The sequence below is a fragment of the Rhinatrema bivittatum genome, chromosome 6 (genome assembly GCF_901001135.1).
Source record: "Rhinatrema bivittatum chromosome 6, aRhiBiv1.1, whole genome shotgun sequence".
Taxonomy (NCBI): domain Eukaryota; kingdom Metazoa; phylum Chordata; class Amphibia; order Gymnophiona; family Rhinatrematidae; genus Rhinatrema; species Rhinatrema bivittatum.
The window spans coordinates 182,194,429-182,217,783 of record NC_042620.1 but is presented as its reverse complement, the minus strand read 5'-3'; the positions used below and the strand labels follow the sequence as shown (position 1 = coordinate 182,217,783).

General features: G+C 40.5%; 1 protein-coding gene across 1 annotated transcript in view; it reads right to left on the bottom strand.

Annotated features, from left to right (window-relative positions):
* The window catches only part of STRADB (STE20 related adaptor beta), a 67,042-nt gene that overhangs the window by 15,979 nt on the left and 27,708 nt on the right, over window positions 1–23,355 (bottom strand). The window contains exon 4 of the mRNA XM_029607916.1: window positions 22,593–22,695. Within this exon, the coding sequence (XP_029463776.1) occupies window positions 22,593–22,695 (103 nt within the window). The remainder of the gene's footprint in view (window positions 1–22,592; window positions 22,696–23,355) is intronic.

The window sequence follows — 23,355 nt, the reverse complement described above, 5'->3', positions numbered from 1 at the left end:
TTTAATCAGTTTGCATAGACATAGAAATTTATTTATTTTATTTAGCCTTATTTATATACCGTTTACCAGTGAAAAACACCGACCAAAGCGGTTTACAATAGTAATAATAAAATAAACTTTAAACCCAAACTATATTAGAAATTAAATTGGTTGAATAAAAATAAAAATTAAAAATTAAAAAATTAACAAATTAAAACAAATTAAGAATAAAAATACAATATATTATGTAATCAATAAAATTAAAGTGATATCATAGAAAGAGTTGGCCACTTACAATTAAAAACTAAAGATCAGAAATAAATTAAGCAGACAAAATCATTTACATATTTAGTAGTATTCAAGAACTAAAAAAGGATAATTTGACCTTACTTAATTTGGCTATGGGGTTCGAATTCCTTAAATGCTTCCTGGAAAAGGTAGGTTTTCTATGCCTTCTTAAACTCTTTTCGACTGCATATTAACCTTAAAGGATCTGGCAAAGCATTCCATAAGATGGGACCAGCAACTGAAAAAGCTCTATTCCTTATCACGTTCAGCACAGCATTTTTTACTGAGGGAATTTCTAATAAATTCTTGCCTGTTGATCTGAGCTCTCTCTGAGGTTTATATAGTCGTAATGTGGAACAAAGCCAAGTGGAGTCAGTGATGTTTAACAAAGAGTGTATCAACATGATAATTTTATATTGAATTCTATATTTGACTGGTAGCCAATGTAGTTTATACAAGATTGGTGAAATATGTTGTTTTAAAGGAGTACCAGTAAGAAGTCTGGCGACAGAGTTTAAGACCAGTTGTACTGGCCTGATGGTGTTTTCTGGTAGTCCTATATATAACCTCTTAAACAACCAAAAAAACAAAGTATAGAATAATTTTTTAGAGGTGCTAATATACACCGGAGTAATAAATCTTTTTTAATCTTTTTTGTCTTTAATTTAAATTAATTTAATTGTTGAACCGCATCAGCAAGCCTGACAACGGCAGTGAACCCACTTGCCGTCCGGACTTCTCGTCATGTGCGGCAGATGTTGTGTAAATATTATTGAAGTATTTCTAATAAGAGGCAACTCATTACATATCCTCTGGATCCCGTTGTAAATGAGATACAAGCAACCAAAAAAGACTGCACTGTCCCAACTGACACCCGACAACGGCCGGTGTTTCGCGATCAAAATCGCTTCATCAGGAGTAAATATTCACAAATCTCTTCGTTGCGGCAAATGCTTGTAAAGAGGTCAAGAGGACACTTTACTGTCAGTTACGATCAATATTTAAAAATACTTAACTTAGTGTTGAATGTAGCACCGCCAACCTTTCCGTAGGACCTGATGGTCTCACAGTATTTTTCCGCCGTACGGGACAGAACGCCCCAGGACGCCTTAGTCCTTTTAAAAGCCCGCGTTTTAGCGCCCATAATGACGTCATCACGAAACTGACGTACACAGATGATCATCTTGAACCAATTAATCTAAGAGCAACTTAATGCTAATCAGTAGTACAAAGAACAATCAAAGAAACACTTGCAATTCTAATGCTGAGTTCAACCCATCCGGTTCTACGGTCTGAAGTCGATGAATCCATCGCTGTTCTGCGCGTAGGAGGCGATTGTTAAAATTCCCGCCTCTCCAATTAGGAGACAATTGTTCAAGAACACACACTTTTAACTGTTCAAAAATGTGTTGAAACGCCATACAATGTGCAGTTAATGGAGCAGTTATCCGACCAGTGGAGATACATGAACGGTGTTCAATTAACCTAGTCTTAAGGGCACGTTTCGTTTTGCCTATATACAACTTATTGCAGGGGCACTGTATTACGTAAATTACCCCTATAGACCGGCAGTCCGTGATATTTTTGAGGACAAAAGTGAAATTTGCTCGAGTAAAATGTATCGCAGATGTTGTAATCATTACTGCACATACTGTGCATTTTCCACATGAGGTATGAATTCCAATGGTTGTTTTTGATTGAGGCATCATGGTATCCGGACGGCAAGTGGGTTCACTGCCGTTGTCAGGCTTGCTGATGCGGTTCAACAATTAAATTAATTTAAATTAAAGACAAAAAAGATTAAAAAAGATTTATTACTCCGGTGTATATTAGCACCTCTGAAAAATTATTCTATACTTTGTTTTTTTGGTTGTTTAAGAGTCTGTTATACAAAACAAGTGCTTCGGTTCTTTGTGTTTTGCTTTGTTATATATTTGAACCTATGGCAGGGACGGATGCCCTTAAAACACTGAGTTTTTCGGAAACTGAAATTCAATCATTGCTCTCCAAACCTTCTATTTTTTCAATCACAGCAAGTCCAGCAGATTCTGATCTTTGGATCACTTATGATAAATTGAATCATCGGTTAATCAGGACCACTTTACACGCAGAGACTTTGCTTGAATATTGCCGACAACAGAGAATACCTCGGGGTTTACGTATACTTAAGTCTCCACATTTGTACAACGAAGATCCAGATTTTTTGATCAATTGGAATGCGATTCTGAACAAATGTAGTTTAGATCTGATGGTGCTAATTATTAAGACAGCACAAGTAAAGGAATCTGAAATTCATTCAGAGATTGAGAATATACAAAACCAGCTGATCGGCTCGACCACTCTGGAGAGTTATACTGAAAAATTGAAACACTTTAATGATCAACTGGACAAATTTAAAACGGATCTTAAACAAATGAAATTAGAAAAACTACAAAGAGACGAGAAAGATTACACAACAGGATACGTCTACCCGTGGATGGACGAAAAAGCAAAGAAGAAACCCAATAAAGTTACGTTTGATTCCAGCAGTGATAATTCTTCTGGAGAAGAAGTGGCTTCTATTCCTGCCACAACAGCAAACACTTTTTTAGGTCGGGGCCGAGGATCCCGGCGACGTCCACGCACACGAGGGAGTCGGTGGGCAGACAGCTCCAATCAGAACAGACAGACTCGGTCTCAAACATATCAGACTCATTAATTTTGAATCTGTCTGAGGTTCAACTGACATCACAGCAGACAGCACTGCTTGAAAAAGGTTTATCCTTCATTCCCACACCAAAGGCGGATTTACTACAATTAGAAATATCTTTATTCAAATTTATACGAAAATTATACATTAAACATTATTTTGCAGACACACCATCTGGGTGTGACAGTTCCGTTATACGAAACAAGTCTAAGTGGTTCCCACCCGGCCCAGTAGACCCTATTATATACACATTCTATCAAACCACTTTACGTGATCTCAAAGCTGCCTTCACCACGGATCGATCATATTCAAATTTGACACGATTAGAGTTCCAAGCGTTACAAGAATTACAAGATAATCACCAACTCATCATTAAACCTGCAGACAAAGGCGGTAAAATTGTGCTTATGGACCGTCATCAATACCAAGCAGAAGCTCTTAGACAACTTCAGAACACACAATTTTACACATTGTTACAAGAAGATCCCACCACCTCCATTTCACAGTCCATTGAACAGTTGATACAAAGAGGGGCTGATTTTGGTTTTTTGACTTCACATGAGATATCTTTTTTGATAAACAAATTTCCGGTCATTCCGGTTTTCTATCATCTACCGAAGATACATAAGAATATTCAACACCCCCCTGGAAGGCCAATTGTTTCTAGTAAAGGGTCTTTACTTGAACCATTATCTCGATTTATAGATGTCTTTTTGGCACCATTTGTGGCGATACAAGAATCGTATATTAGAGATTCACAACAAGTTGTTCAATATTTAGAATCAATTCATGAAGACACATCACAGCTGCTATTGGTTACCCTAGATGTAGAAGCACTATACACTAATATTCCTCAGGAAGAAATGATTCTCATTGCCAAAAAATTTTTTGAAGACAGACCTCGACCACATAGAATCCCCACCAGTTTCCTAACATCATTATTAGAGATTGCTCTCACAAAAAAATTTTTTGCGTTCGAAGGGGTATTTTATCAACAAACTTGTGGCACCGCCATGGGTACCACAATGGCGCCTGATTTGGCGAATTTGTACATGGCAGATTTTGAAACACATTGGATTTATAATAACAATCCGTTTCATCAATATTTGAAAATTTGGAAAAGGTATATTGATGATATACTGATCTTTTGGAATGGTTCCCTATTATTGTTTCAAGATTTTCTACTGTGGCTGAATGGGTGCAATAATCATTTGCATTTTACTTCGGAAATTAGTTTCACTGAGATACATTTCTTGGATATAAAAATTCAGAAGAAACATCTGGGTTTTGATACTTCGATTTATAGGAAACCAATAGCTTCTAACACCTTTTTGCATTTTAGTAGCGCCCATCCCCGCGCTCTGAAGGAAAATTTGCCGGTAAGTCAATTTTTTAGATTACGAAGATTATGTACATCTACAGATGAATTTCGTCATCAAGCTACATCACTTACAGAACGGTTCATCAATAGAGGGTATCCCGTACGGTGTGTGAAGCGAGCCTTCACTCGCGCTAGATTTACAAACAGAGATTGGCTTTTTCTGCCACGCAACAGAGACACTTCAGAAACACTAACTTGTGTTTTGCCATATTCGTCCATGACCCAGACAATGAAACAGATTATGTTCGCCAATTGGCACATTCTACAGACTCATCGTGAATTTGATGATTTTCCGAGAATTGCATTTACCAGGGGTTCTAACATAACAGATTTAATAGTACATTCGGATACCATGATGCCTCAATCAAAAACAACCATTGGAATTCATACCTCATGTGGAAAATGCACAGTATGTGCAGTAATGATTACAACATCTGCGATACATTTTACTCGAGCAAATTTCACTTTTGTCCTCAAAAATATCACGGACTGCCGGTCTATAGGGGTAATTTACGTAATACAGTGCCCCTGCAATAAGTTGTATATAGGCAAAACGAAACGTGCCCTTAAGACTAGGTTAATTGAACACCGTTCATGTATCTCCACTGGTCGGATAACTGCTCCATTAACTGCACATTGTATGGCGTTTCAACACATTTTTGAACAGTTAAAAGTGTGTGTTCTTGAACAATTGTCTCCTAATTGGAGAGGCGGGAATTTTAACAATCGCCTCCTACGCGCAGAACAGCGATGGATTCATCGACTTCAGACCGTAGAACCGGATGGGTTGAACTCAGCATTAGAATTGCAAGTGTTTCTTTGATTGTTCTTTGTACTACTGATTAGCATTAAGTTGCTCTTAGATTAATTGGTTCAAGATGATCATCTGTGTACGTCAGTTTCGTGATGACGTCATTATGGGCGCTAAAACGCGGGCTTTTAAAAGGACTAAGGCGTCCTGGGGCGTTCTGTCCCGTACGGCGGAAAAATACTGTGAGACCATCAGGTCCTACGGAAAGGTTGGCGGTGCTACATTCAACACTAAGTTAAGTATTTTTAAATATTGATCGTAACTGACAGTAAAGTGTCCTCTTGACCTCTTTACAGCATTTGCCGCAACGAAGAGATTTGTGAATATTTACTCCTGATGAAGCGATTTTGATCGCGAAACACCGGCCGTTGTCGGGTGTCAGTTGGGACAGTGCAGTCTTTTTTGGTTGCTTGTATCTCATTTACAACGGGATCCAGAGGATATGTAATGAGTTGCCTCTTATTAGAAATACTTCAATAATATTTACACAACATCTGCCGCACATGACGAGAAGTCCGGACGGCAAGTGGGTTCACTGCCGTTGTCAGGCTTGCTGATGCGGTTCAACAATTAAATTAATTTAAATTAAAGACAAAAAAGATTAAAAAAGATTTATTACTCCGGTGTATATTAGCACCTCTGAAAAATTATTCTATACTTTGTTTTTTTGGTTGTTTAAGAGTCTGTTATACAAAACAAGTGCTTCGGTTCTTTGTGTTTTGCTTAGTCCTATATATAAACCATTACAATAATCTAGGCCCGACAGAATCAGCGCTTGCAATACTGAACGATAATCATGGAAAAATAACAGAGGATGTAAGCGTTTTAAAACGTGCAACTTGAAAAATGAATTTTTTACCACTTTGGAAATATGTTGCTTTAAAGAAAGATTAGAATCAATCCACACTCCAAGATCACGTGCTAACTTAGTGACCTGAATCACTTCTTTACCTAAGTTTACACTGGTCGGAGGAGCATTGGTGGGATTTGATATAAAAGGTAGGCAAAGAAGTTCTGTTTTCTTTTTGTACAACTTTAAACGGTTATGGGCCATCCACTGTTCAATTGTACTAATGTATACTTGAATCAGAGAAAAAGTATCAGACCAGGAAGATTTATAAGGGAAAAACAGCTGAATGTCATAGAAATGATGGCAGAAAAAGGCTTACGGTTCATCTAGTCTGCCCAGCAAGTTTATGGTAGTTTCTGTTGAGCCACACAAGTCCCCCATTCTTATCAGTTTTCCCAGCCATCAAAGTCAGGGCCCTTATTGGTTGCTGTTAAGAGTCCAAATTCCCTGTTACCTTCTGCCGTAGAAGCAGAAAGTAATGTTGGAGTTGCATCTAGATTTTCAGGCTTTTTGGTTAAGGGCAGTAACAGCCGCATCAGCAAGTTACCCCTATGTTTATTTTTCCCAGACCACAAAATTCAGTGTCCTAGTTATTTGCTGTCTAGATTTAATTCCCTTTTCTTCCTTTCTCCCTGCCATTGATGCAGAAAGCAATGATGAAGTTGTGGCTTATTTCTTAAGGGTAGTAACCACCACACTAGCACGTTACCCCCATGTACTCATTTCTTCGTTTTTATCCTCTAGCCTTTAGAGATTGATAGTGTTTATCCCATGCCCCTTTGAAATCTTTCACCGTTTTCGTCTTTACCACCTCCTCTGGGAGGGCATTCCAGGCATGTGCCTCCCTCTCCGTGAAGAAATATTTTCTGACATTGGTTCAGAGTCGTCTTCCCTGGAGTTTCATTTCATGACACCTAGTTCTATTGATTCCTTTCCAACAGAAAAGGTTTGTCGATTGTGCATCATTAAAACCTTTCAGGTATCTGAAGGTCTGTTTCATATGTCCCCTGCACCTCCTCTCCTCCAGGGTATTCATCCTTAGGTACTTAGTCATTTGATGGAGACCCCCCACCATTTTGGTCGCCTCCATCCTGTCCCTTTTGAGATCCGGTCTCCAATGCTAGCTCCCAATGGCGTATTCAGTATAAGATGAGCTACTGGATCATAAGTTGCTTGGAAGTGATTCACCTGCATGGGAAAATTCTACACTATGTTTAGATAGCTGAGACTGAGCTTTTTTTTTTTTTTTTTTTTTTTTTTAACTATTTATAATTTTCACAAAATTAAATACAAGAGTATTGTGTAAGAAAAAAGTTATCAATCAGATGACAAAGAAAAGAGAAAAAAAACCGCAATAAACTGTCAATTACTTATATAAACTACACTATAAAATGAGGGAGACAAAAAAAAAAACTAAGGAGAATTCAAAGAAAAAAACAATAAGAAAATCCGTATCTGGAAGATAATCCCCAAAATATAAAGCAAGATAAGACCCACAATCCACCTACCCCAAACACGTTTCAAGATCCAAAAGGCCCAACAGCCCTACTAGGAGCTCTGGAATCAATAAAGAAAACGTTGAGAGGATTCAAAGAAAAACTTTTCTGAAACAAAATTTACCAAATATTTACAAGGCTATTTAAGGAAAAAATGAGCCCCCATATCTATAACCTCTTGACACATTACTAAAACTTTCTTCTACATTCCTGGGTAGCTAGACAAAAATCAGGAAATATCTTAAATTTGAACCCTATACACAAAACTTGTGCACTGTGAAAAAACAGCTGTAGAAGCAAGTCACGATCCTGCTGAGAGGAAATGTCATTAAGAGAGGCCCTATCTGCTTCATCTACCACCGTAGATTCCAAGATAGCTGAAATATCTGAAGGAGCACTCTCCTTTTGAGATGGTACCTGGCCAGCAACTCCAGCTTCTGTTCTTCTATTATCAAGAAGTAGAAAAGCTTCCTGATGCAGGGCACAACTCTTTGCGAAATCCAAGGTTATACGATTTAAATAATTCTGCTGCAGAAATCATAGAAACCACTGGAAAATTTAGAACTCGTAGATTTAACATTTTGACAACATTTTCTAAAATTTAAATATAGAAATTGTGGCTCACAAGCTTATCTTGTAAAAGTACTGATTGAACATCAGACAATTTCTCAGTCTTTTGATTCAAATTTATAATTTGCTAAGAATAGGCCAAAATCAATTATTAATAAAGTTAATTGTATTTATCTATTTTATCTGTTCTCTGTAAGGGCTTCGCCCATAAAGTTCATGTTTTACTGTGAACCGATGCGATGTGCAAACGGACATCGGTATATAAGAGACATTAAATAAATAAATAAATAAATAAATAAATAAATAATAGAAAAAGTCAGAGAACACAGGGTATGCTCCATCGAGAATAAGACAGTCCAGATACTATCCAAGATGATGGAGGATGGCTTGTGTATAAGAGGCCTTACAACTGGAGCCTCCAAGGACATACCTGAGTGCTGGGTAGAAAACTCGGGCACCGGAGATACAGTATTGTTCCTCAAGGCTACACTCCTCAAGGCTGCATTCTATGTCTCCCTCTTGCAGCTGGCTCCGAACTCCACCCTGGTCAGAGTCTGGTAATGTTGTTCCTTTAGCCATCAAGGGCACCCTCCACTTTGTGCTTCTTTCCAAACCAGAGTCAGTGGGAACCTCAGCAGAGACTGATGACGCCATCAACAAAACTGCCAGGGAAGGAGAAATCCTGCTGTCGAGAGTCAGAGAGACTTCCTTGAATGCCTCTGGCTGCTGTGCTGCTCCTTCTGATGCCAACAGGGATGACAGAAAGAAGTCTGGAATTGCAGCGTGACATGTCGGGACTGGCTGAGGGATAGTAGGTGGCACATGCCACAGCTTCCCCTTTCGCTTCACTATCGTCAGGCCAGAAAAAAGAAAAGGTAAAACTATTATGCGATAACAGAGCTCCTTTTGGCTAGTCTTCTCATAATGCTATCTTGATTCCAACCCTGCTGATCCTGAGCTTTGAAATCCTCACAAAGAGGCCTAGTGGATATTCCATCTATCCGTTTTGTAAAGCTCACTGGTCCGTGAGAGGACTTTTTCTGTTGCAGGATCAATGTTGTAGAACATAAGAACATATGAAATTGCCATGCTGGGTCAGACCAAGGGTCCATTAAGCCCAGCATCCTGTTTCCAACAGAGGCCAAACCAGGCCACAAGAACCTGGCAATTAACCAAACACCAAGAAGATACATTGCCTGTATCACTGTGTCTGTCCACTTGCACTAAAGATTTCAAGACGATGCAGTAAACATTTTTTTGAGCTAGCATTTGGCACTTGAAGGCTTACCGTGGAGGTTCTTAGCCATGGATTGAGCTGCTGTTTTTCACTGCTCGCACTAACTCATTGGGCTTTGCTGTTATATGTTTAATGTCTTGAGCTTCAGCGTCACCATTTCTTTAGCATTGACTGTGAATGCTTTACACCGCTCAGGGCTGTGAATGGGCAGCATATAAGAAATGCCATATAAGTAAATAAATAAATAAGATCCACAACAGGAAATTGCTTCCTAACCCGTGACTTTTTAATTTTCTCAGGAATCTCTCATGGGAGAGTTTGTCAAATGCCTTCTGAAAATACAAATACACTATATTCATCAGCTCATCATTAGCCACATGTTTAGTAATTCTTTCAAAAAAAATGTAGCCAATTTATGAAGCAGACTTCCCCTTATGTAAATCCATGCTGACTATGTCCCATTAAACCATGTCTTTCTATATGTTCTGTAATTTTGTTCCTATAGAATAGCTTGTTCAATTTTTTTCTTGTGCCTGAAGTCAGACTCACCGGCCTATAGTTTCCTGGATCACCCCTGGAGCCCTTTTTAAAGATCTTTGGTTAAATTGGCTACCCGATAATTTTCAGGTACAAGAGATAATTGTAATGATAGGTTACAAATTACTAGTAACAGATCTTCAATTTCATTTTTGAGTTCTTTTACATCTCTGGGATGCAAACCATCTAGTCCAGGTGATTTGCTACTCTTTAATTTGTTAATCTGCCCTATCACATCTAACAGGTTCACCTTGATTTGTTTCAGTTCTTCCAAATCATTACCATTAAATACCGTTTCCGGCATGGGTATCTCCCTAACATTCTATTCAGTAAACACCAAAGCAAAGAATTAATTTAGTCTTTCCGCTATGGCCTTGTCTTCCCTAAGTACCCCTGTAACCCCTTGATCATCTAATAAAGTAATCGACTCCTTCAAAGGCTTCCTGCTTCAGATATATTTTTTAAAGTTTTTATTACGAATTTAACCGGTTTCTTTTCAAATTCTCCTTTTGTCTGTTTTATCAGTGTTTTACTACTAAATTGCCAATGCTTATGCTTTCACTTATTTTCTTCAGATGGATCCTTTTTCCAATTTTTGAAAGAAGTTCTTTTGGCTAAAATAGGAGCCGGCTATCATGGTAGATGTCGGCACCAACGACGTAGGAAAATATGAGAGAGAGGTTCTGGAAGCCAAATTTAGGATTTTAGGTAGAAAGCCGAAATCAGGAACCTCCAGTGTGGCATTCTCTGAAATGCTCCCTGTTCCACAAGCAGGTCCCCAGAGGCAGGCAGAGCTCTGGAGTTTAAATGCGTGGATGAGACATTGGTGCAGGAAAGCGGGATTCAATTTTGTAAGGAACTGGGGAACCTTTTGGGGAAGAAGGGGGAGACTTTTCCGAAAGGATGGGCTCCATCTTAACCAGAGTAGAACCAGGTTGCTCGCGCTAATTATTAAAAAGGAAATAGAGCAGCTTTTAAACTAGAACAAGCGGGAAAGCCAACAGTCACTTAGCAGTGCATGGTTCAGAGGAATGTATCTTTGAAGGATACTAATGAAACAGGAGAGTTAGGGCATCCCAACAGAGAGGTTCAAATAAAAGCAAATGAAGTCCATGTGCCTATAAGTAAAGAATCACCTGAGCTAAAGAATTCCAAATTATCCCTATCAACTGAAAAGCAAGTTGTTAATACAAACAAAAAACACATTTTGAAATGTCTATATGCCAATGCCAAAAGTCTAAGAAGTAAGATGGGAGAGTTAGAGTGTATAGCAGTGAATGAAGAGTTAGACATAATTGGCATCTCAGAGACCTGGTGGAAAATGGATAAACAATGGGACAGTGCTATATCAGGAAACAAATTATATCAGAATGATATAATGGAGGATCAGCTTGGTGGGGGTGTGGCACTTTATGTCTGGGAAGGTAAGGAGTCCAACAGGATAAAGATCATACAAGAGACTAAATGCTTACGGTAGTAGAATCTATTTAGGTAGAAATCCCTTGTGTGTTGGGTAAGAGTATAGTGATAGGAGTATACTACCGTCCACCTGGCCAAAATGTTCAGACAGATGATGAAATGCTAAATGAAATCAGGGAAGGTAACCAATTTGGCAGTGCAGTAATAATGGGTGATTTCAATTACACTAATATTGACTGGGTAAATGTAACATCAGGACTTACTAGAGACATAAAGGTCCTGGATGGAATAAACAACTGCTCCATGGAGCAATTGGTTCCGGAACCAATGAGAGAGGGAGCTATTTTAGATTTAATTCTTAGTGGAACACAGGATTTGATGAGAAAGGTAACGGTGGTGGGGCCACTTGGCAACAGTGATCTTAACGATCAAATCTGAACTAATGACTGGAAGGGGGACAATATATAAATCTACAGTTCTAACACAATTTTCAAAAGGGAAACTTTGATAAAATGAGGAAAATAGTTAGAAAAAAAACTGAAAGGTGCAGCTGCAAAAGTTTTAAAAAAAGTGTAAAACAGGTGTGGACATTGTTTAAAAATACAATCTTAGAAGCACAGTCCAGATGTATTCCACGCATTAAGAAAAGTGGAAGGAAGTAAAATGATTACCGGCAGGCTTAAAAGGTGAGGTAAAAGAGGCTATTTTAGCCAAAAAAAAAATCCTTCAAAAATTTCAAGGATCCATCTGAAGAAAATAGGGAAAAGTATAAGCATTGCCAAGTTAAGTGTGAAACACTGATACGGCAGGCAAAGAGAGAATTTGAAATGAAGTTGGCCATAGAGGCAAAAATTCATAATAAAAACTTTAAAAAAATATATCCAAAGCAAGAAACCTGTGAGGGAGTCATTTGGACCGTTAGATGACCAAGGGGTTAAAGGGGCACTTACGGAAGATAAGACCATTGCAGAAAGACTAAATTAATTCTTTGCTTCTGTGTTTATTAATGAGGATGTTGGGGAGATACCAGTTCCGGAGATGATTTTCAAGGGTGATGAATCAGATGAACTGAACCAAATCACTGTGAACCTGGAAGTGCAGTAGGCCAGATTAACAAACTAAAGAGTAGCAAATCACCTGGACCAGATGGTATTCATCCTAGGGTACTGAAGGAACTCAAAAATGAAATTTCTGATCTATTAGTTAAAATCTGTAACCGATCATTAAAATCATCCATTGTACCTGAAGGCAATGTCCTTTCATGGATTACAAACTGTTTAAAAGACAGGAAACAGTGAGTAGGATTAAATGGTCAATTTTCTCAGTGGAAACGGGTAAACAATGGAGTGCCTCAGGGATCTGTACTTGGACCGGTGCTTTTCAATATATTTATAAATGATCTGGAAAGGAATTTGATGAGTAAGTTAATCAAATCTGCAGATAATACAAAATTATTCAGAGTAGTTAAATCACAAGCGGATTGTGATACATTGCAGGAGAATCTTGTGAGACTGGAAGATTGGGCATCCAAATGGCAGATGAAATTTAATGTGGACAAGTGCAAGGTGTTGCATATAGGAAAAAATAACCCTTGCTGTAGTTACACAATGTTAGGTTCCATATTAGGAGCTACCACTCAAGAAAAAGATCTAGGCATCATATTGGATAATACAATGACATCGCTGGCTCATTGTCCTGCGGCAGTCAAAAACGTAAACAGAATTTTAGGAATTATTAGGAAGGGAATGGTGAATAAAATGGAAAATGTCATAACACCTCTCTATCGCTCCATGGTGAGACTGCACCTTGAGTACTGTGTACAATTCTGGTCACCGCATCTCAAAAAAGATAGTAGCACATTTAAAACTAATTGGAGAAAGTTCTTTTTCACTCAACGCACAATTAAGCTCTGGAATTTGTTGCCAGAGGATATGGTTAGTGCAGTTAGTGTAGCTGGGTTCAAAAAAGGTTTGGATAAGTTCTTGGAGAAGTCCATTAACTGCTATTAATCAAGCTGACTTAGGGAATAGCCACTGCTATTACTGGCATCAGTAGCATGGGATCTTCTTACTGTTTGGGTACTTGCCAGGTACTTGTAGCCTAGTTTGGCCTCTGTTGGAAACAGGATGCTGGGCTTGATGGACCCTTGGTCTGACCCAGTATGGCAATTTCTTATGTTATGTTCTTACTTCATATTTTAACCATGCTGACAGTCATTTGGCCTGCAGTTTAATACATGGAACACATCTGGTTTGAGCTTTAGGATAACATTTTCAAATATCGTTCATACCTTAATCTTTGTAGCTGCACCTTTTATTTTTTTTTTCCATTTTCCTCATTTTATTGAAGTCTCCCTTTTGAAAGTTAAATGCTAGAGCTGTACATTTTCTTAATTGTCCTTCCTCCACTCATTAATTTCAATTTCACTGCATTATGAATTATTGTTGTCAAGTAGCCCCACTAAGAATACCTTTCATGCCAAATCCTGCATTCCACTAAGAATTAGGTCTAAAGTGGCTCTCCCTCTCATTGATTCCTTGACCAGCTTGTACCATGAAGCAGTTATTTATTTCATCAAAAAACTCTCTTTCTCTAGCATGTCCTAATATGACATTTACCCAGTCAATATTGGGGTAACTGAAATCTCCTGTCAAATTATTATTTTCTTTGCTGCCAAATTTGTTAGCTTCTCTAATTTCTGTTAGCATTTCATCATCTTTATGTTCATTTTAGCCAGGTGGACAGTAGTATACCCCTACCAATATACTCTTACCCATGACGCATGGAATTTCAACCCATAAAGATTCTACTGTGCATTTAGTCTGCCTGTAGAAGCTTTATCATGGTGGAATCTTATGTTATCACTAACATATGGGATCCCCCACCACAAAGTTGATCCACGCTATCATTGCGATATAATTTGTACCCTGGTATAGTATTGTTCCATTATTTATTTATCATTTCTTAAATACCGATCATCAGAAACCAGATCTGGCCAGAGCGGTTTACAATAAAATACAATGTATACATATTTATAAACAAATAAAAAACAATAAAATACATAATACTGAAATGGCTTAATCTATATACTTCAAGCCCCATCTATCTGTGCTGTTCTCAATTTAAAATTTGCCCAGGATAAGTCGGGCCTTTAACTTTTTTCTAAAGTTGAGAGATAGTTATGCTCCTCATCTAACTCCCTCATCTTATTTTTTTAGACTTCTGGCATTAGTATTCAAATATTTTAAGTTTATCTGTATATACAAATTTCTTAGCAGTTAAACAGGGATAATTTAGAATCTTTTTAATCCAATTTGTTCTTTTCTTATAAAAACATGGGCTACTTTTGCTTTTATTGGAACCTCTCTAATCGGGATATTCTAACTGCCGTTTCTTTAATAACCTTTAAAGATATCTCCTTCTAAACTATACACTGCTGCACAACTGTCAGCTTACCCCCTTGTTCTAGTTAAAAGCTGCTCTATCTCCTTTTAAGTGTTAGCATCAGCATAGGCTCCCCCTTCCCCAAAATGTTGCCCAGGACCACAGGAAGCTAGTGTTACTGAGATCCCGCTTGCCTTACAGGGATGATTTTTTAAATCAGCATCAAACCACAGTAGAAGAGCCAAGGGGGAGTACACCATACTGGTTGATTCTTACACAGTTTCTTATCAAAGGACTCTCACCAGCTGTTTTAACATTTGGTGAGGTGCTACTTGTGTGGCCGGACTGCCTGATTTGGTCCCTGCCCCCCAGACCTTACCTGGGCAGAGAGGTATGGTGTAACCCAGGGACAAGAAAAATAAAAGGACAACAGAGAATAACTAGACTGGTGACAACTGTGTCTCAGAATTGCAGCAAGGGGACAACTGGGCACTGTTGTTTTTCCATGTGGAGTGGAGAGATGTCATAATAAAACTGTTTCAGTTTAGATCCAGCATGAGAAAGTGCTGTTGCAAAAAGCAGCAGTATCAGATTACAAGAGGCACAGGGGGGTTAAGTTACTACAATGAGCCAATGGGGAGTCAGCTTACTACCCGGAGAGAGGAGAGACCATTATTATTATTTTTTTTTTTTTTTAATTCTTATATACTGACATTCCTGTATAGGATACAGATCACACCGGTTTACAGTGTAACAGAACAGTCGCATGGGAGCGATACAAGGAACATTTGAAACAAGGAACACTTACAACCAATAGAGTAAAAACTTCAATCGGTGCAGAGCAAGCTAACAAAGGCACGAGGCTGTGTGTGAGATCGGGGAGTGAGAGCGTATTGAAAGAAGGGAAGAAGGAGGGAGGAGATAAGATTAGAGCAGAAAGAGCAGAATAGAAAACAATTGTTCTGTTCTCTTATCCAATTCCTCCCCTTCTGTTCTCCCCACATGCTGCCTGCAGTGTCTGCTCTCTCACCCCTCCTCTTCCTGTAGGGTTAGGAGGGGGACGGGTGAGTCTACAGAAAATACTGCAGAGCATAAAACTATTGCTCTGCTCCTTCTCCAGGCCCTCCACTCCTGTTCCCTACCTAAAGGGGAGGGGATGAAGCAATAAACAGAACAATTTGAAATTCAATGTATTGGCCAACAGATTTGGGACACAAACCTTGTGTGCCTATGGTTAGTGAGGCCCATGCACAAAAGGTAGAGAAGATACTTTGTGAAACCACTGAGACTAGGTTAGCCTGATGGTGTACAGACTCATTAACATGTGGCGTTTACAACAAATGTCATGTTACTCACAAATTCAGAAATGTGCTTTCATGTGATACCATCAGAGCAAGGGTTTAGTGCATAACATTGCATCAACATTTTAATGTGAGCCCTGGTTGGGACGTAGTGGGCAAGTACTTGCCCTACAATTTATTTAGTACATAGACCAGAGTATAGCAGCCATCTAGGGACTACTCTAGCGCTTTTTCTGGCAGAATTTTTTGGGTAGACCATTCACCCTGCTTCAGCAGCCATCCAAAGTGATTTCAGGATCACCACCCGCCAAAAAGAATGTAGCTAGAAAATAGGTTATAACCTGGAAGACTTTAGGAACTGATATGAAGTGCCTAATATTTCCCCATTTCAATATTTTAAAGTAAGACATTTCATTCATTCCTATAAAGATCTGTCGTTAAGATGCCTGTCACTACTAAAAGCCTTAATGTATTAGTTGGGGGGGCGGAGAGAGCTGGACAAACTCATTTCTACCCTACATGCCATCTTAATGTTGGAAGTTGAAGGCAGAGACTACCCCTAGGTTAGGAAATGGGAGTTTGACTCTGATGCGCAGCACTCAAAAGATGACTGAATTGACAAAATAGGAGGCTCTCAAGAAGACATCAATCTGTCTCAGTTTTAAAGAAGCAATATAATATTGTCACCAATTATACCTGACTTCTCACAGAAAGCACAAAACCTAGCTAGAAATACTAGGTTCCTATTGAAAGGGGACATTCTGACATGTGATGGGAATGCTACCAGGTATAGTCATTCTGGGAATTTCAAGTTGATACAAGAAATTACAGGTATGTCTCAACCCTTTGACTGTATACATACATCTATAATATAAATCGGGCTTGGTGTCCGTCAGTGCTCGCTATATTGGGCTGCATGTTTCCCAGCCCACCGATAGATGGCGCAGGCAGCTGAAACAGGCCACAGGTAGGAAGGACAGCGGCCATCGCGGGAGAGGCAGAATATAGCAGAGGAGACCCTGGCGTGCCGCGAACTGAGTGCATCCCGCACCACACGCTCCAATTCGCAGTGAGGAGGAAGGCCCGGTGTGCTGTTCGCCGAGAAAAGGGAAGGTCCCCATGTGCCGTGATCGGCACGCCCGGGCCTTCATCTTCGCCGTGAACGGCGGGTCCCGCGGCATGCCGGTGAGAGATGTTTGTCGGGGAGGGGAGGGTGAGAGAGAGCAGGAGGGTGTGAGAGAGAGCATGGGGGGGGGGGGGAATGCCGGTGAGGGAGAATGTGTATGTGAGGGGGGGGTGACAGAGAGCATGGTTGGTGAGAGAGAGCATGGGAGGTAAGAGAGGGTGGGTGGGGGGATGCTTGAGTGTGGGTTTCAGAGAGAGGGAGCCTATATGAGGGGAGGGGGATGCCGGTGAGAGAGAATGTGTGTGTGAGAGAGGAGAGGGGGTGTGGGGGAGTGTGAGAGACAGCTTGGTTGGTAAGAGGGGGAGTGCACGGGATGCTCGAGTGTGGGTTTCAGAGAGGGAGTCTATATGAGGGGATTTGTGTGTGTGTATGTGTGCCAGAGAGTGAGGAAGCCTGTATGAGGGTGTGTGTATGTGGAAGGGACACTCTTACAGTGAATTTCTAGGGAAATTCTGTTCAAAACAAGAGCCCGGGCGTAGAATGAGTACAGTTGCTAGTATATATATATATATATATATATATATATATATATATATATATATATATATATATACACACATACATACATACATACATACACATACATATATACACACATACACTCACACACATATATATTGTTTTCTTGTAGTGGTATCAGTTTTATTGCTACATTAATTAAAATATAGCAATAAAACTGATACCACTACAAGAAAACAAATTAAAATACTAACATACAATATGTCACAGCTGCGTAGGTCAATCTGGGTAGTCCCAGGGCAGGAGCAGTACAGGGCATATGTAGGTGACCCAAGATCAGGAGCAGCACAGGAGCCAGGAACAGGGTAGGATATGGGCAACCCCCAGGCAGAACAGTATAGGACTCATGGACAGGGCAAAGCAGGGTCTTCTGCCTGACCAGTCACTTCCCCATTGGGTTGTGCCCACAGGTTCTGGTGGCTGGAAGGACTTAGCTGGAGGTGGACTGGAACATAAGAGTACAGAGCACGGAAGGACACTCATTGACATTGGACAAACTACAGAATATCTGGAGGAGTCCATAAAACAAGGAGCAAGGAGTGCACCAGAGACAAGCGGGTATTACAGAGCAGGACAACACAAAGCACAAGACAAGACAAGGACAGGACATAACAGAAAAGAGTACAAAGAAAGGCAGGCAGGGCTGAGACAAGGTAGAAGACAAAACAGGTAAGGTAGAAGGCAAGGCACATAGGGACTAGACAAACAAAGATAGTAATCAGGCAAGAGAGCCACTGGAAGGCCACACAAGAAACAGGGAAAACAAACAAACAGGCAGGACAGCCACTGGTAGGCCACACAGGAACAGGACTAAGGAACAGTATTAGGGAGACCACAGCAAGGAGTCTCCCTAATACCAAGCTGAGGCAAAGAGCTGTGAGTGAGGCTGGCTTTTAAGGCATGGCCGTGCTGAGTCACGTGTCTTTGAGGTAGGCCTGCGCAGCTCAGACTGTAGCCCATTTAGGGCCTTTGCAGGCAGGAGAGTAGCACAGCGGTCAGGATCGTTATACAATAAGATTAAAAAAAAATCATCAGTAATAGCAATAACATGATATAAATTAACAAACAATAAAAATTATCCATAAAACAAATAGCCAATGAGGGCAAATTCAAAAACAAACAGCCACATTGGACCCCAGTCTCATATAAAATGGTCAACCTCCAAATAAAAGGTCAATGAGGTACAAAATTAAATATGCTGAAATAATCACATTGAACCAAGGACAACAGAAAGCCTTTTTGGTTAGAAGAAGAGAGGCAACCTAGCTCTGCCCCTCTGCTCCCACTGCCAGTTTCTTACTTTACATTTACAGTTAGTCACTCTCTCTTACATACATTCGTTGCACAAAATCAGAGTAGAGGTATTCATTTTCCATACCAACAAATAAAATGCTCAATGACAGAAAACCAGATATAGTGGGAAAGGAGAAAACAAGAAAAACAGCATTACTAATAGAAGTGCCAGTATTAAGAGACTATTCTGTTCTACGGATGGCGAGAGAGAAGCTCATTAAGTACCAAGAGTTGTAATCAGTAGGGGTGTGCAATCGTTTTCGACGTATTGGCAATCCGCAACATATATGTCCCTATTCGTTGTATTCATGGGGTCACAAAACGTATGGCGAACCCTCACGAATACAACGTATCTAGTGAATAAACCCACCACCCTCCTGACCCCCCCCAAGACTTACCAAAAGTCCCTGGTGGTCCAGCGGGGGTCCTGGAGCGATCTCCTGCACTCGGGCTGTCGGCTGCTGGTATTCAAAATGGCGCCGATAGCAATGGACGGCCGGCGCCATCTTGTGCTCCTACCATGTGACAGAGGTCGACCAATGGCACCAGTAACCCCTGTGACATAGTGAGGGCAAAGGCTATCAGCGCCATTTTGAATACTGGCAGCCGACAGCCCAAGTGCAGGAGATCGCGCCAGAACCCCCGCTGGACCATCAGGGACTTTTGGTGAATCTTGGGGGGGGGGGGGGGGGTCAGGGGGGGGGGGGGTTGTAGTTCAGTGGCGTGCCTCAGGGATCTGTATTGGGACCCTTACTTTTCAATATATTTATAAATGATCTGGAAAGAAATACGACGAGTGAGATAATCAAATTTTCAGATGATACAAAGTTAAATCACAAGCAGATTGTAATAAATTGCAGGAAGACCTTGTGAGACTGGAACATTGGGCATCCAAATGGCAGATGAAATTTAATGTGGATAAGTGCAAGGTGATGCATATAGGGAAAAATAACCCATGCTATAATTACACAATGTTAGATTCCATATTAGGTGCTACAACCCAAGAAAGAGATCTAGGCGTCATAGTGGATAACACATTGAAATCGTTGGTTCAGTGTGCTGTGGCAGTCAAAAAAGCAAACAGAATGTTGGGAATTATTAGAAAGGGAATGGTGAATAAAACGGAAAATGTCATAATGCCTCTGTATCGCTCCAAGGTGAGACCGCACCTTGAATACTGTGTACAATTGTGGTCGCCGAATCTCAAAAAAGATATAATTGCGATGGAGAAGGTACAGAGAAGGGCTACCAAAATGATAAGAGGAATGGAACAGCTCCCCTATGAGGAAAGACTAAAGAGGTTAGGACTTTTCAGCTTGGAGAAGAGATGGCTGAGAGGGGATATGATAGAGGTGTTTAAAATTATAAGAGGTCTAGAACGGGTAGATGTGAATCGGTTATTTACGCTTTCAGATAGTAGAAAGACTAGGGGGCACTCCATGAAGTTAGTGTGTGGCACATTTAAAATTAATCGAAGAAAGTTCTTTTTCACTCAACGCACAATTAAAAACTCTGGAATTTGTTGCCAGAGGATGTGGTTAGTGCAGTTAGTATAGCTGTGTTTAAAAAAGGATTGGATAAGTTCTTGGAGGAGAAGTCCATTACCTGCTATTAATTGAGTTGACTTAGAAAATAGCCACTGCTATTATTAGCAATGGTAACATGGAATAGATTTAGTTTTTGGGTACTTGCCAGGTTCTTATGGCCTGGATTGGCCACTGTTGGAACAGGATGCTGGGCTTGATGGACCCTTGGTCTGACCCAGTATGGCATGTTCTTATGTTCTTTTGTTCTTATGGTCAGACCAGCGTTCCAACACCACTGAATGCTAAGCAGCTTGAGCCTAGTCTCAGTTTTAAGTGAAAAGTGCAGGGCCCACCAAAGAAAAAAGCTCCTCCCCTAATTTTAACCCATTTTAAAACACACACAACGAGGAGAGTAGTTTAAAAAGTTGCTTGACTAGGATATTAACCATGCATTGGGGATATACCAATTTCCATCGCATTGCATAGGTGTTCTACCTTCTGCAACCCATTTATTGACTGTGGAATATTATGCTAGTGCAGCTGAGCCATCATCGTCTTCTTTCCATCCTATCTGAATTCATCCTCTAAAATTCTGACATTCATTCATCTGCTCCTGCCTATTGCCCTCGCTCTTCTGTCTCATCTCTCTCTATTCTGTTTTCACTCTCTCTCTCTACTTTGTGCTTTTCCCGTTCAATCTTCTGCTCTTCTTTTCCAGTGGCCCTGTGAAAGAGCCATAACTCTTAACGTTTCCAGTAAGTGTGCCTTCTGCTTCTATGTATGATTTGTGGATTTACTGATCCTCTTCACTTTCTTATGGCTTCAGTGTTACAAAGCTTCACTGTTACTTATTTGTACCTGCAGGCTGCAACCTGAAACTCCTAGTAATGCTACTGCTTATGTGCTCTCTTTAGCTCATCAATAAAAAGAAAACAGTTCAAAGCCTTTGGATCCTAGATTAAAGCAGTTATCTCCTCCTCTGGGCAGTGTCATAGTGAAGTAAGAACCTCCATCATAAATGCACTGATTGGGACCAATGGGATGAGGAGAAGCCCCTTCCCTGCTTACGTCCTTTTTAGAGCACCGTCAACATGCATGAGACTGCACCAAGCAATTCACAGAGCCAGTGTACATGGCACAAGCAGCTTACAAGGTAAACTTCATTTTGGAGAAGTTGTGTGACTCACCCAAGGTCATAAGGCAAGGTAAAGAGGGGGAATGAATCAGTGCTTCCAAGGCCCCAGCTCTGCACTACGTTATAAAGCTGCCCTGATCTTTAAGGCTAGCAAACACCATCAATAGCTGAAGTGAAATACAACATGGCAAACAATTTTCTTTGTTGAAGACTGATCAGGACTTTTTGCTCTGATAAATTTCCTGTACAGTCACTGTGTCAGAGTGATTAATTAACTAACTATTACTGATCATCATTACCCCTTCTAGTTAGACTAGCACGGATTGGGTTAGCCTACCACAGGCACAGAAAAACAGATTCCCTTTTATTCCCCAGAACAAAACAAAATAAAAAGCATGGCTGACACCCAGATGGTCATTTGTGTATCAAACCTTTTGGAGTAATAATGGAAGAGCAGATTTAAAGTTGTGACACTTTAAGCTCTTGCCTTTCCTACAACACACAGTGCAGGCTGAAGTAGTGCTGAAATTCTCCTATCATCTGTCGTCAGAGCCTACTTTTCAGCAAAGGACAACCTGTGAGCCACTCAACTCCTCCCTGCTGGCTCATGTTTGTGCAGTGAGAGAGGTAAAGCCTAGCGTCTGAGAATGGCTGGTCTATTCCTTTCTCACAAAGCTAATTCATATACAACATTGACAATGGGTTCGGTGGCAAGACAAGTATGAGGTCATAATCAAAAGCTCATTTTTAACGAATCTCTACTGTTGAAAATTGAGCTTGACTTGAAAAGGTGAGGACGTGGTGGTGGGGAGAAGTTTCAAAAAAATACTTGACGTTTTTCCCTAATTTCAAAGTTCCCACAGACTAAGAGTGTACGTTCTCATTTTCCAGTCTTAACTTCATTAAGGATTCCATCAAGAACCATCACATGGGTCATACATGCCACAGCTGGATATAGCACATCAGAGGTTAAACAAAAGGCACACATTACCTAATTCCATCTGGAATTCATAGTGGGAGACAATGGTCGAGCATGCTGGCATTTCAATCCATCCACGAAGTGGAGGACTCCAGGACACAGACTGCTCATCTGCCTAGCAAAAAGAATACAAGACAACACAGTCTGCAAGAATCCACTTCGTTTTTGAAACAGAAAGAAATGCAGCCTCAGAATTAGGAGACTTAAAACGCCATGAGCTCAGAAGGGTTCATAGGAAATTATTAATAGCGAGGCACCCAGGATCGCCTCTGCTTAATATGTTAAACTGACTGCCTGAGAATTATCCTCCCTCAATGGGACAAGAGAGGAGGGCCCTCTGCACGAAGCTGTTGACAGGAGCCGGACCTGGGGTGGAAGAAGCAGGAGGAAGGCACAAGGTTGGGAGGATGGCGGGAGTAAAGGGTGGATACTGGAGTACAAGTGGCAAGATCCTAAAGACATGAGGAAGACTGGGAGAGAGAGGATAATGGGGAGGAAGCCTCCCCCAAGTTCCACCTCTCTCCCCTTTCTTCTGAGGCAGGGGGAGGGATGCATTAGGGATCCCTAACAGCCACACCCACTCGATAAAAACAAACACCAGTGTGGTTTCAAAATAAAATCTTGCATTGAGAAACCAAATAGCCAGCACTATTGCAAAGTGTTCTGCACAGCAGTGCTTCTCAGCCCGTGGACTGGCAGCGGACCCAGCAGCGTTCCTGCCAGTTCACGGAGCAATGGCGATTTCAGGAGGAGGAGGAGGGGAGGGAGAACGACC